This window comes from Argopecten irradians, chromosome 15 (genome assembly GCF_041381155.1).
Source record: "Argopecten irradians isolate NY chromosome 15, Ai_NY, whole genome shotgun sequence".
NCBI classification, from domain to species: Eukaryota; Metazoa; Mollusca; class Bivalvia; order Pectinida; family Pectinidae; genus Argopecten; species Argopecten irradians.
The window spans coordinates 5,743,377-5,758,679 of record NC_091148.1 but is presented as its reverse complement, the minus strand read 5'-3'; the positions used below and the strand labels follow the sequence as shown (position 1 = coordinate 5,758,679).

General features: G+C 35.2%; 1 protein-coding gene across 2 annotated transcripts in view; it reads left to right on the top strand.

Moving 5' to 3' along the window:
* Positions 1-1,741: 1,741 nt before the first annotated feature.
* The window catches only part of LOC138309479 (WD repeat-containing protein 48-like), a 43,566-nt gene continuing 30,004 nt past the window's right edge, over positions 1,742-15,303 (top strand). Inside the window, exons 1-8 of one of the 2 annotated variants that reach the window (XM_069250689.1) lie at positions 1,742-1,807; positions 5,182-5,322; positions 6,071-6,146; positions 6,666-6,748; positions 12,336-12,465; positions 12,977-13,167; positions 13,559-13,663; positions 14,241-14,360. In XM_069250689.1, coding sequence (XP_069106790.1) covers positions 1,757-1,807; positions 5,182-5,322; positions 6,071-6,146; positions 6,666-6,748; positions 12,336-12,465; positions 12,977-13,167; positions 13,559-13,663; positions 14,241-14,360 — 897 coding nt within the window. In that variant the 5' untranslated portion in view covers positions 1,742-1,756. Of the gene's footprint in view, positions 1,808-5,181; positions 5,323-6,070; positions 6,147-6,665; positions 6,749-7,873; positions 7,899-12,335; positions 12,466-12,976; positions 13,168-13,558; positions 13,664-14,240; positions 14,361-15,303 lie in introns of those variants that run through there. The other variant, XM_069250690.1, reaches the window with a different exon arrangement.

Here is a 15,303-nt window from a genome sequence, read left to right as displayed (position 1 = left end):
CTTTGACATTGACCTTCCTTTCCTCTTTACTTTGACATTACTTTACGCTTTCCTTCAATTTGACCTTAACCTTACTGTCCCCTACACTTTGTCATTACCTTATGCTTTCCTACACTTTGACCTTAACCTTACTGTCCCCTATACTTTGACCTTTTCCTTATGCTTTCCTACACTTTGACCATAACCTTACTGTCCCCTATCCTTTGACCTTTACCTTACTGTCCCCTACACTTTGACCTTAACCTTAAGCGTTCCTACACTTTGACCTTTTACTTACTGTCCCCTACACTTTGTCATTACCTTACGCTTTCCTACACTTTGACCTTTACAATATGCTTTCCGACACTTTGACCTTTACTTCTTTTCTCCTTCACTTCAACCTTTTATTTTCTAGTCTCCTACACTCTGACCTTTACTGTACAGTGCCCTACACTTTGACCTTACCTTACTGTCCCATGTACTTTGACGTTTACCTTACTGTCCCATGTACTTTGACGTTTACCTTACTGTCCCATGTACTTTGACGTTTACCTTACTGTCCCCTATACTTTGACCTTTTCCTTATGCTTTCCTACACTTTGACGTTTACCTTACTGTCCCATGTACTTTGACGTTTACCTTACTGTCCCATGTACTTTGACGTTTACCTTACTGTCCCCTATACTTTGACCTTTTCCTTATGCTTTCCTACACTTTGACCTTTACCTTACTGTCCCCTACACTTTGAACTTTACCTTCTAGTCTCCTATACTTTGACCTTTACTTTCTAGTCTCCTACACTTTGACCTTTACTTTCTAGTTTCCTTCACTTTCACCTTTACCTTACTGTTTCCTATCCTTTGACCTTTACCTTACTGTCCCATGTACTTTGATCTTTACCTTACGCTATTCTCACTTTGATCTTTACCTAACTGTCCCCTACATTTTGAACTTTACCTTCTTGTCTCCTATACTTTATCTGTTTAATTCTGCAGTGCGTTACTTTGATAGTTGATGTTCATGTAAAATTAAATGCATTTGAAACCACTTCTGTCTGCGTGTAATTTCTGGACAGGATCACATACATGTTTAGCGTACAATGTTTAGTTCTCGTATAACAGTTACCTGTTTTGCTACATTGTACAACATTGACTGGAAAATAGGCCGCCACGTGAGTTAGTAAGAGCCCATGTTCTTACTAGAGAAGAACATGAATTCTTACTAGTGAGATCAACTCTTCGGGATATATTCCAAGGACGAGATGAAGGAAATATGACACATCTATGATACAATTTTTGAGAAGACCACTGAAAAATGAATTCTGCAAACACCCATTCAATAAAAAAAAACAACACATTAGCTCTAGATCTAATATAGGCCTAGCTATCGTCTTTAAGGTCAAAACGGCAAAATTCACATTTTTTTCAATATTAGTTATCTTTGAGTGACAATAGCTCAAAAACGAGCACACATACATATGTTTTTTCCTACATTTTCTTTATGGCACAAACTTCATTTCCAAAAATCTAATCTTTGTAACATTCCCGCACTTTTAGTACATTGCTCTACGGGAGGTAACTCGTGTTTATTTAATACCGCTGGACTTTTGTGCCATGTAGTCTTTGAATTTTTGCATAAATGACGAGAACAAATATTAATCTTTATTTAAAATAATATCGCCACACATAAAATAAAAAACAAAATTGGTTATTTCTCTAGAAGAAATAATATTTTGCAACGACACAAAAACTGATGACGTCACACCAAAATACACAACATGGCCTCACACCACCGATCGTCCGGTGGGCAGGGGAAGAAAAAAGTTCAGGTAAATTACACTTACAGTGTGTGACGTCAATGTTTTGTATATGATTAATATTTCTTGTGTTCTTGTTGTCATAGAAGAACACTGCTTTAATCAGTTGAAGTTCACATGACCGAGAATTTACTTGGTTAGCTGTTGCTTTTGTCAAGTAAAAGTCGTCGACGAGGCACAATATTTCATTTGTTCTGCAGGTTCTTTAGTCCGAGTGGTTCTGACTTGCTTATTCACAGAATACGGACGGAGAGACTTTGTTATTAATGTGACATTAAGCAGATTTGACACCAGAAACGCAAGATTTAGCGATCAAGAGGCCTTTTCTAGATCTCTTGATTTTTTGCTTAATTCTGTACTGGTACGAAATTCATGTACTAAAAGATGTATTGTATTGTAAAAGGAGCGGGTCAGTGTGGTTACGGTCTCTGTAAAAGGAGCGGGCCGGTGTGGTTACGGTCTCTGTAAAAGGAGCGGGCCGGTGTGGTTACGGTCTCTGTAAAAGGAGCGGGCCGGTGTGGTTACGGTCTCTGTAAAAGGAGCGGGCCGGTGTGGTTACGGTCTCTGTAAAAGGAGCGGGCCGGTGTGGTTACGGTCTCTGTAAAAGGAGCGGGCCGGTGTGGTTACGGTCTCTGTAAAAGGAGCGGGTCGGTGTGGTTACGGTCTCAGTAAAAGGAGCGGGCCGGTGTGGTTACGGTCTCTGTCACTCAGCTGTATTTTCCCTGTTCTTCTATATTGGCACCCAACGTGGGGCCCATCGAAGGTGGTTAAAGAGTCTCGGGTTGAGATTTAGGAAAAATATCAAGAAAAACAGGGGGAGTAGTTCCTCTCATAACATGAGGGTCAACTAGTCAGCCGTTTTTTTTTATTGGACGTTACTTTGCTGACTGTTGACTCTCATTTACGAATTGATGCAGCTTCCGACGTCGGATGATATCAATATATATAGCTCTAACATAGATAACATCGATGTGTACTTACAGTTTAGGCAATAATTATCCCATTTATCTAATAAAATCATAGCTTGAGGCCTCATGAAATAGTATTTTAGCGGATTAGATATGATGAATACTTTCCGTAACATTTTGACCTAGTTTTAAACATGGCAACTGTTTAATACAAAAAACAGAACGTGAATTCAAGCGGGCAGAATACAAGTAAAAAGTAAAGGCAGATCAAGCATTTTGGGGACTTTGCAAATCATTTTTTCTATTTACCGGCCAGATTGCAAGTTTTGTCTGGGCCTAGAAGTTTACGTAAGAAGATGTAAACATTTGTTTTAGATGGATTTTACGGCTGATTTTGTCAAAATACTTGTTAATCTATGAAAAAGAGGTAGGTGTTTGACATTGATGACTATTTAAATATGATTTAAACGTTTTATATTGTCACAATCCAAACTTTGAAAATGCTACCCTCAGCATCGGGTAAATGGCCTATCGGAAGATAGAGGTTAGACACGACGTAATGTTCCAAAAGTGTCTCGTCGTGCTATACCTGTAACATTGTTGGAGTAGGGGAGTAGTGTAAAAGGAGCGGGTCAATGGAGTTTGTACATAGTGTTAAATACGGTCTATGTCACTCAGCTGATGGAGCATGCTTCTTTGGCTCAGTCGGTAGAGCCGTAGATTTCCACATCAGGGCACTAGACAGGAATGTGTATTTTCCCTGTTCTTCTACAGTATACACAGGTCTCTCAAGTTTTAACTATTGTTTGACGTGAATCAAATCTTAATGGAACAATATAGGATCAAACATTATACATCAATAAACAGCTGAGGGAATTGATTTATAATGAATATGAATCTTCGATGTGAATAGTTTGAAAGGGTCAGAATGATCATTTATGTTGAATATGTAGAAAAAAAGATATGGAAATACTTTTAAAGCCAAAACGCAATATAAAGCATTTTGATCCGAAATGGCATGGTTACCACTGTATATTGTATATATAAGTTAATTCTAAGAGAAAATGTGCAGCCAGACTGGTTCTTGAATCCGGGATCTTCAAACACTAACTGATGAATGCCTTACCAATACCAATACGTCAATTCCAGGATACAAGGAACTCTTCTGGATAGGAGGTAGAAAACATTGATATCGTCATGTGACCACAAAAAATAAAGGGCACATGACATTTCTTTTTCTTATTTGTTATTGGAAAAAATGTGTCATGGTAAGTTATGAAATATTTGTGAATGATATGTCAGATACCGTTGATTTCCAACTTCTAGGGGAGAGCTCTATATTTGATGCTGTTATTTACATGTCAATTCCTTGTGAAGTGTCTAAATTCAATTTTCATGCATATTTAGATTATTTTTAATACAATATGTTTTGATAATTTTTGACCCGTGTTACATATGCCACCATTTTGTTCTGAATTGCCCTCAAAGACATGCATACAAGACCCTTTAATTATACAACCAACGTAGGCATTTAGTTGGGTGCCAATTCTGTAAGAGGAGTATATAGACAAAAAAATGTACCATTCAGACTTGAATTGGGACCTTCAAACACTAGCCAGATCTATGATGGGGCTACCTGATTACCAATGGTCTCCCAAGCTAATTACACTTAATCAAATTGTTTAGTCAAACCTTCAAAGTACCCATCTTTTGTGGCAAATGACAGGTTCTTATTTAAAATTGGATATAGATGAATATGTAGAGTGTTTTGTGAAGAAATACCGGTATTTCATGGTTGCAAAAACAGTTTGCTTAAAGTAAGGTTATAATCATAGAGGTGGAATTGATACATCATAATTAGAATGAAAAATAAAACACCAGAAATTTTATGAAATTTTAATTTCAAACAAGGAGATATTGTAAAAAATTAAGAATAGTAAATTCTGAAAATAAAGACTCGCCATAAAAAATCCTACATAAATTGTTGCATCAATATTTTCATATGAAATTTTCTTGCAAATGTAGCGGGATTGGACTGGGTCGATCATCGGTGACCAGGTTGCTCAGTCGGTAGAGCCCTTGGATAGTGTTCTGAGGGTCCCGGTTCGAATCACGGTCTGGTCGCTACATTTTCTCTTTTCCTGTTACACAAATATTAATACACTCTTTCCAATTTATTTGATATGTGTATATAGAGGTAAACCTGTGTTCATTACCTAAGGCTATTCAAAAAAAAAAATATTTGTGTTTCCTGAATCAAATCCATGGTTAAATTGATTAAATTATGTCAATTGCAGTTTGTTCGCTACAAGAAACTTGGATGAAGAGAAAAAAATATTTTAGAAAAGAAAAAAAAATCCCTACCTACCAACCATTCATTTTTAATGGGCATTACCGGAAACAAGTATTATTATAATTTTAGTGGCCTAACCAACATTTCCTCAATCCTGTCTTATAAAGTTGTATCATTTTATACAGGTATCGTTTGTGATCCGAGATGAAGTGGAGCGACATCACAGATCGGGCGTCAATGCCCTACAGTTTGATCCTGTATTTAATCGACTGTACACAGCCGGGCGCGACTCAATCATCCGGATCTGGAACACACGGGCTAACAAGGTAGACCTTTCCACATAATCATTGATATTGTCAACACAGGTTACCTTTTCTGTATTTGCATATTACAGAGTTACCTGCCCTTTATCTTTATAAGGATCCATTTACTTAATTAGAGCAGACTAATTAAATAGGATATGTTGTGACTAAAATACCTAGCAGCTAGAGCCCAGTTTCATCTAATAATGAATTTAAATGAATTCCTTAACTTAAAGATGCTTCTCCGCCTACAGTATAAATGATACTCATCATTTGAACAGAAATTGGTGTTTCCTAGTGTATTTATTTATATATGTCTAACTAAACACATACCGGGGGGGGGGGGGGGGGTAAATACATATAACTGGGCTTTTTTCAGCCTGATTTGGGGCCGAAATTGGGACAAAATTTGGGGCAGAATTTCGACCCCTTTCCCCATGACAATTCCTCTCAATTTTTCCCAATTCAAGCCTTAAATTTCCGAAAATCAAAGGTTTTTGAAAACTATCCAAAAACATGAACTTAGTTGGCTAAGGCTTTAAATATTTGTGAATTGCCTTCAGAAAAGTACTTAATCTACACTGGAAATAAAAAGTCTTATTTGTTATACTTTATTTCATATTTCATAATTTTTCCCAAATCTTGGTTTTGTCGCACATTTTCCCAAAATAATTTATATATCAAGTCTTCAAAACTAGAGTAATCTCCAGTATTCATTTCAGCTGATCTAATATAGATGTATCTAAGTATGATTGATTTTACGTTATTGTAGGACCCGTACGTTTTGTCCATGGAACATCACACCGACTGGGTAAATGACATTGTACTGTGCTGTGGAGGACGGACTTGTAAGTTGATGTATATATTGTAAACATATGGTACCTATTTTAGTGGTAGTTTTATTTTAGTGCTTTTTGTGCTCTCTTTGAAATACCACTTCATATACAGCACTTAATTTTGTAAAAACAGTATTGAACTGCATATATATTGCACTAATTGATATCTGCGCTGATAAATCATAATTTACAGTTTTTGGCATTTCCGCTAAAATTTGACTGCTCTAAAATAAATATGTTCACAGTACCAGATATGTTCTTTAGATAAAATGTTAACTTAACTCTTTCACCCCTGAAGACACATTAAGACTTTTCTAAATCAAGGACTGGAGCAGTTCATTATGAAATTCCAGGGGTATATGAGATATTCTCAAAGAGGACTGTTATATTGCTGAAATATAGTGACAGGTAGAATAAAAAATTCTCGATGAAAATGTCCTATTTTGCTTTCTTAAAAGGTAAAAGAGTTGTATAGTTTTGAAGACATCATAATTATTTAATCATAAATGGTTGGATGTTTCATTATTTCAGTGATTTCTGCCTCCAGTGACACAACAGTCAAAGTATGGAATGCCCACAAAGGCTTTTGTATGTCTACATTACGGACACACAAGGTATGATACAGTCATTGTATGGTGTCTAATGTAATTTGTATATCTTTTGTATGTCTACATTACGGACACACAAGGTATGATACAGTCATTGTATGGTGTCTAATGTAATTTGTATATCTTTTATTGTCTACATTACGGACACACAAGGTATGATACAGTCATTGTATGGTGTCTAATGTAATTTGTATGTCTACATTACGGACACAAAAGGTATGATACAGTCATTGTATGGTGTCTAATGTAATTTGTATGTCTACATTACGGACACACAAGGTATGATACAGTCATTGTATGGTGTCTAATGTAATTTGTATGTCTTTTATTGTCTACCTTACGGACACACAAGGTATGATACAGTCATTGTATGGTGTCTAATGTAATTTGTATGTCTTTTATTGTCTACCTTACGGACACACAAGGTATGATACAGTCATTGTATGGTGTCTAATGTAATTTGTATGTCTACATTACGGACACACAAGGTATGATACAGTCATTGTATGGTGTCTAATATAATTTGTATGTCTACATTACGGACACAAAAGGTATGATACAGTCATTGTATGGTGTCTAATGTAATTTGTATGTCTACATTACGGACACACAAGGTATGATACAGTCATTGTATGGTGTCTAATGTAATTTGTATATCTTTTGTATGTCTACATTACGGACACACAAGGTATGATACAGTCATTGTATGGTGTCTAATGTAATTTGTATATCTTTTATTGTCTACATTACGGACACACAAGGTATGATACAGTCATTGTGTCTAATGTAATTTGTATGTCTACATTACGGACACACAAGGTATGATACAGTCATTGTATGGTGTCTAATGTAATTTGTATGTCTACATTACGGACACACAAGGTATGATACAGTCATTGTATGGTGTCTAATGTAATTTGTATGTCTACATTACGGACACACAAGGTATGATACAGTCATTGTATGGTGTCTAATGTAATTTGTATGTCTACATTACGGACACACAAGGTATGATACAGTCATTGTATGGTGTCTAATGTAATTTGTATATCTTTTGTATGTCTACATTACGGACACACAAGGTATGATACAGTCATTGTGTGGTGTCTAATGTAATTTGTATATCTTTTGTATGTCTACATTACGGACACACAAGGTATGATACAGTCGTTGTATGGTGTCTAATGTAATTTGTATGTCTACATTACGGACACACAAGGTATGATACAGTCATTGTATGGTGTCTAATGTAATTTGTATGTCTACATTACGGACACACAAGGTATGATACAGTCATTGTATGGTGTCTAATGTAATTTGTATGTCTACATTACGGACACACAAGGTATGATACAGTCATTGTGTGGTGTCTAATGTAATTTGTATATTTTTTATTGTCTACATTACGGACACACAAGGTATGATACAGTCATTGTATGGTGTCTAATGTAATTTGTATATCTTTTATTGTCTACATTACGGACACACAAGGTATGATACAGTCATTGTATGGTGTCTAATGTAATTTGTATGTCTACATTATGGACACACAAGGTATGATACAGTCATTGTATGGTGTCTAATGTAATTTGTATGTCTACATTACGGACACACAAGGTATGATACAGTCATTGTATGGTGTCTAATGTAATTTGTATGTCTACATTACGGACACACAAGGTATGATACAGTCATTGTATGGTGTCTAATGTAATTTGTATATCTTTTATTGTCTACATTACGGACACACAAGGTATGATACAGTCATTGTATGGTGTCTAATGTAATTTGTATATCTTTTATTGTCTACATTACGGACACACAAGGTATGATACAGTCATTGTGTCTAATGTAATTTGTATGTCTACATTACGGACACACAAGGTATGATACAGTCATTGTATGGTGTCTAATGTAATTTGTATGTCTACATTACGGACACACAAGGTATGATACAGTCATTGTATGGTGTCTAATGTAATTTGTATATCTTTTATTGTCTACATTACGGACACACAAGGTATGATACAGTCATTGTATGGTGTCTAATGTAATTTGTATGTCTACATTACGGACACACAAGGTATGATACAGTCATTGTATGGTGTCTAATGTAATTTGTATGTCTACATTACGGACACACAAGGTATGATACAGTCATTGTATGGTGTCTAATGTAATTTGTATGTCTACATTACAGACACACAAGGTATGATACAGTCATTGTATGGTGTCTAATGTAATTTGTATGTCTACATTATGGACACACAAGGTATGATACAGTCATTGTATGGTGTCTAATGTAATTTATATGTCTACATTACGGACACACAAGGTATGATACAGTCATTGTATGGTGTCTAATGTGATTTGTATATCTTTTATTGTCTACATTACGGACACACAAGGTATGATACAGTCATTGTATGGTGTCTAATGTAATTTGTATGTCTACATTACGGACACACAAGGTATGATACAGTCATTGTATGGTGTATAATGTAATTTGTATATCTTTTATTGTCTACATTATGGACACACAAGGTATGATACAGTCATTGTATGGTGTCTAATGTAATTTGTATATCTTTTATTGTCTACATTACGGACACACAAGATATGATACAGTCATTGTATGGTGTCTAATGTAATTTGTATATCTTTTATTGTCTACATTACGGACACACAAGGTATGATACAGTCATTGTATGGTGTCTAATGTAATTTGTATGTCTACATTATGGACACACAAGGTATGATACAGTCATTGTATGGTGTCTAATGTAATTTGTATGTCTACATTATGGACACACAAGGTATGATACAGTCATTGTATGGTGTCTAATGTAATTTGTATGTCTACATTACGGACACACAAGGTATGATACAGTCATTGTATGGTGTCTAATGTAATTTATATGTCTACATTACGGACACACAAGGTATGATACAGTCATTGTGTCTAATGTAATTTGTATATCTTTTATTGTCTACATTACGGACACACAAGGTATGATACAGTCATTGTATGGTGTCTAATGTAATTTGTATGTCTACATTACGGACACCCAAGGTATGATACAGTCATTGTATGGTGTCTAATGTAATTTGTATGTCTACATTACGGACACACAAGGTATGATACAGTCATTGTATGGTGTCTAATGTAATTTGTATGTCTACATTACGGACACACAAGGTATGATACAGTCATTGTATGGTGTCTAATGTAATTTGTATGTCTACATTACGGACACACAAGGTATGATACAGTCATTGTATGGTGTCTAATGTAATTTGTATATCTTTTATTGTCTACATTACGGACACACAAGGTATGATACAGTCATTGTATGGTGTCTAATGTAATTTGTATGTCTACATTACGGACACACAAGGTATGATACAGTCATTGTATGGTGTCTAATGTAATTTGTATATCTTTTATTGTCTACATTATGGACACACAAGGTATGATACAGTCATTGTATGGTGTCTAATGTAATTTGTATATCTTTTATTGTCTACATTACGGACACACAAGGTATGATACAGTCATTGTATGGTGTCTAATGTAATTTGTATATCTTTTATTGTCTACATTACGGACACACAAGGTATGATACAGTCTTTGTATGGTGTCTAATGTAATTTGTATGTCTACATTATGGACACACAAGGTATGATACAGTCATTGTGTCTAATGTAATTTGTATATCTTTTATTGTCTACATTACGGACACACAAGGTACGATACAGTCATTGTATGGTGTCTAATGTAATTTGTATGTCTACATTACGGACACACCAGGTATGATACAGTCATTGTATGGTGTCTAATGTAATTTGTATGTCTACATTACGGACACACCAGGTATGATACAGTCATTGTATGGTGTCTAATGTAATTTGTATGTCTACATTACGGACACACAAGGTATGATACAGTCATTGTATGGTGTCTAATGTAATTTGTATGTCTACATTACAGACACACAAGGTATGATACAGTCATTGTATGGTGTCTAATGTAATTTGTATGTCTACATTACGGACACACAAGGTATGATACAGTCATTGTATGGTGTCTAATGTAATTTGTATATCTTTTATTGTCTACATTACGGACACACAAGGTATGATACAGTCATTGTGTCTAATGTAATTTGTATGTCTACATTACGGACACACAAGGTATGATACAGTCATTGTATGGTGTCTAATGTAATTTGTATGTCTACATTACAGACACACAAGGTATGATACAGTCATTGTATGGTGTCTAATGTAATTTATATGTCTACATTACGGACACACAAGGTATGATACAGTCATTGTATGGTGTCTAATGTAATTTGTATGTCTACATTACGGACACACCAGGTATGATACAGTCATTGTATGGTGTCTAATGTAATTTGTATGTCTACATTACGGACACACCAGGTATGATACAGTCATTGTATGGTATCTAATGTAATTTGTATATCTTTTATTGTCTACATTACGGACACACAAGGTATGATACAGTCATTGTATGGTGTCTAATGTAATTTGTATGTCTACATTATGGACACACAAGGTATGATACAGTCATTGTGTCTAATGTAATTTGTATATCTTTTATTGTCTACATTACGGACACACAAGGTACGATACAGTCATTGTATGGTGTCTAATGTAATTTGTATGTCTACATTACGGACACACCAGGTATGATACAGTCATTGTATGGTGTCTAATGTAATTTGTATGTCTACATTACGGACACACCAGGTATGATACAGTCATTGTATGGTGTCTAATGTAATTTGTATGTCTACATTACGGACACACAAGGTATGATACAGTCATTGTATGGTGTCTAATGTAATTTGTATGTCTACATTACAGACACACAAGGTATGATACAGTCATTGTATGGTGTCTAATGTAATTTGTATGTCTACATTACGGACACACAAGGTATGATACAGTCATTGTATGGTGTCTAATGTAATTTGTATGTCTACATTACGGACACACAAGGTATGATACAGTCATTGTATGGTGTCTAATGTAATTTGTATGTCTACATTATGGACACACAAGGTATGATACAGTCATTGTAAGGTGTCTAATGTAATTTGTATGTCTACATTACGGACACACAAGGTATGATACAGTCATTGTATGGTGTCTAATGTAATTTGTATGTCTACATTACGGACACACAAGGTATGATACAGTCATTGTATGGTGTCTAATGTAATTTGTATATTGTCTATTCTCATCATATTCAAACCTTGTTATATAGATGTCTGTAAGATCTTGGTAAAACTTTGAAATTATCTGCCTGATTATTAATTATATCACAAAAACAAGAAAACCTCAGAAAGTGCAATGCTTTGTGAACACAAAACAAAACACATTCAAGTACTTAAAAAGAATCTTCAATTAATTCAATTGTTTGAGCTCAAATTTAGGAGTCAAAATTAGTTTATCTGTAAATGTTTGGAACTAATTTTGTGCTTTAAATGTGTCTTGTTTACACTAGAAAATATTAAGGAAAAATAATTTTAGCTTAGTACTAAATCTATATTATTTATAACAGGATTATGTGAAAGCTCTGGCATATGCTAAAGAAAAAGAACAAGTCGCGTCCGCTGGACTTGATCGGTCAATATTCCTGTGGGATGTCAACACTCTGACCGCCCTGACCGCTAGTAACAACACCGTAACCAGTAAGTTTAGTCCACCTGCATTTTGTCCAATGCTATTCTAATTTGAGAGTGGAGGGGGGGGGGGGGGATATTGAGTCCAGCTTCCTCCGTCACTCTTTGTCCAGGGCTAATTTGGTGTTATAGTAGTAGGGTTTTAATTAACATTAACGAGGATGGTTATCATGTTGAATTTGATGATTTTAAAATAAGAATGAAAATAACTGTACAGAAAGTTACATGCAAATCTCACCTTAGTTTGACCCCTGTAGCTAGCCAATCAGTATCTCGCCTACAGAATATTCAGTGTTGTTGATTCTCTCGGAAGTATAAAAGGCTAATAGTACATTCCAAGATGTTCCGATTCTAGGTCAGGGGTCATGCTGAGGTGACCGAACGGGGCTTTGTTAGATTTTGTATTGGAGCGTATCATAGAGCATTGTAGTGGAGCAGAATTACTAATCCAATTTTAATTAGATTGGTTAATGATCAAAATTAACTTTTCGGCAATTCAAATATTTCGTTTTCCTTCCAGCTTCTAGTTTGAATGGGAACAAGGACTCCATATACAGCTTAGCCATGAATCCTCCGGGAACTGTGATTGTGTCTGGGTCGACGGAGAAAGTCCTCCGAGTGTGGGATCCCCGAACCTGTCAGAAATTAATGAAGTTAAAAGGTCATACAGACAATGTGAAAGCTTTGGTGTTAAATAGGGATGGTACACAGGTATGTAAAATTCAGTAAACCTAACATTTTGCTAACAAAATGAAATATTGATATTTTTTGCGAAGTGTCAACTTATTTTGATTTTTAGAAATCAACAAATTTTACTTATTAGAATGATCCTTCTGTTTTGTTGATTTAAAGTTTTAGTTCTGATGAGTCCCCACTTGAATATTTTAGTTCTGATGAGTCCCCACTTGAATAAATAAATTTAAATAATTGCTCAACAATCACAAAGTTTACTCTTTCTAATTAATGAAAGCCACTTTAAAATGTAATAATTGTGTTTGTTAATTACTGGGCTGTTACCTGAAAACACTTCTTCATCTCACGCCTGATATCTGTGACTAATTCCTAATGAAAGCATGATAATAACTATTACTGTGTAATTTAGTGCTTGTCTGGGAGCTCGGATGGGACGATTCGTCTCTGGTCACTCGGACAACAGCGATGTGTAGCCACATTCAGAGTCCATGACGAGGGAGTATGGGCATTACAGGTAAAAGTATACAGGACCTATTTTGTCTCATTAATGCTGCAAACCAACTTATTTTCATGTGTGATTTATTTTCATGTATTTTGCAGGCGATTAGAATTCACGAAAATAAATCGGCACACAAAAAGGATTCAAGAGGGTTTTGCCTGTAAATCGCAAAATTAAATAACTTTAAAAAAGGTGTTGGGCATGAATACACGACATTAAGTTGGCACAATAATGTGTTGGTTTACATTACTACCATTTGGGGCCAATATATATAGGGCCTTATTCACAATGGTGTACATATAGTTATCCATAAAAAGAATGATCACATATCATGACCATGAAAATGGTGCTGTTAATTGGTCGCAAATTGCAGTCATGTATTTCTGTATTCTGTCTATTAAAGCAAGAAAGTAAGCTATGCAAGTTATTTTAAGTAAGAGGAATTTTGCAATAATTTGTTGAAATAAGTGTTTTGAAAAAGTTATATTCTTGTAAGATATTAAGTGTTTGAATATATTTTTGCTTTAATTCTATGGTAATATAGAGTTTGAATGTAATTACATAATAATGATCGGACATTTGGTATTTCCAGACAAATGAGAACTTCTCAGTTGTATATTCTGCGGGTCGAGACCGTCGTGTTTGGGCAACAGATGTACGAAACCCGGACTACAGAACCCTTGTTTGTGAAGAAAGTGCCCCTATATTGAAGGTAAGAAATATTTCATTATTATCCCCCGCCCAACGAAGTTGGCGGGGGATATACAAATGGGTTCCAATGGTTTCCGGAGCATATCTCTAAAACCAGTAGAGATATTTCCACGAAACTTCACACACACATTGGTCTTATGGTCTAGTAGTGCCTTTTGCTATTTTTAGGTTTTCATTTTTTGCATTTTTTCCGTAACCATGGAAACATTGCTGAAAATATCATATTTTTGTACCAGGTTCGTTTCTGGAGCATAACTCTAAAACCAGAAGAGATATTTCCACGAAACTTCATAGACACATTGGTCTTATGGTCTAGTAGTGCCTTTTGCTATTTTAAGGTTTTCACTTTTTGCACTTTTTTCTGTAACCATGGAAACATTGCTGAAAATGGCAGATTTTTGTGTAAGAATCGTTTCCGGAGCACAACTCTAAAACCAGCAGAGATATTTCCATGAAACTTCATAGACACATTGTTCTTATGTTCTTATGGTCTAGTAGTGCCTTTTGCTATTTTTAGGTTTTCACTTTTTGTGCTTTTTTCTGTAACCAAAGAAACATTGCTGAAAATATCATATTTTTGTAGCTGGTTCATTTCTGGAGCATAACTCTAAAACCAGCAGAGATATTTCCACGAAACTTCATAGACACATTCTTTTTATGGTCTAGTAGTACCTTTTGCTATTTTTAGGTTTTTAATTTTTTGCACTTTTTCCGTTACCATGGAAACATTGCTGAAAATATCATGGTAAATGGTAAAAGTTATATTGCAAAACTCCACCCATCTTTGTGTATATAGTCTAATATAAATGTCAAGGCTGTATACCTGATTCAACAATTGCAGCCCCCGCTCTACTTGAATTATACTCCATCTTTCTTTGGCTCAACTTCCTTTTTCCTGTTTTTTTTCCATACACATAAGTCTCCACAATCAAACTTACTTAATC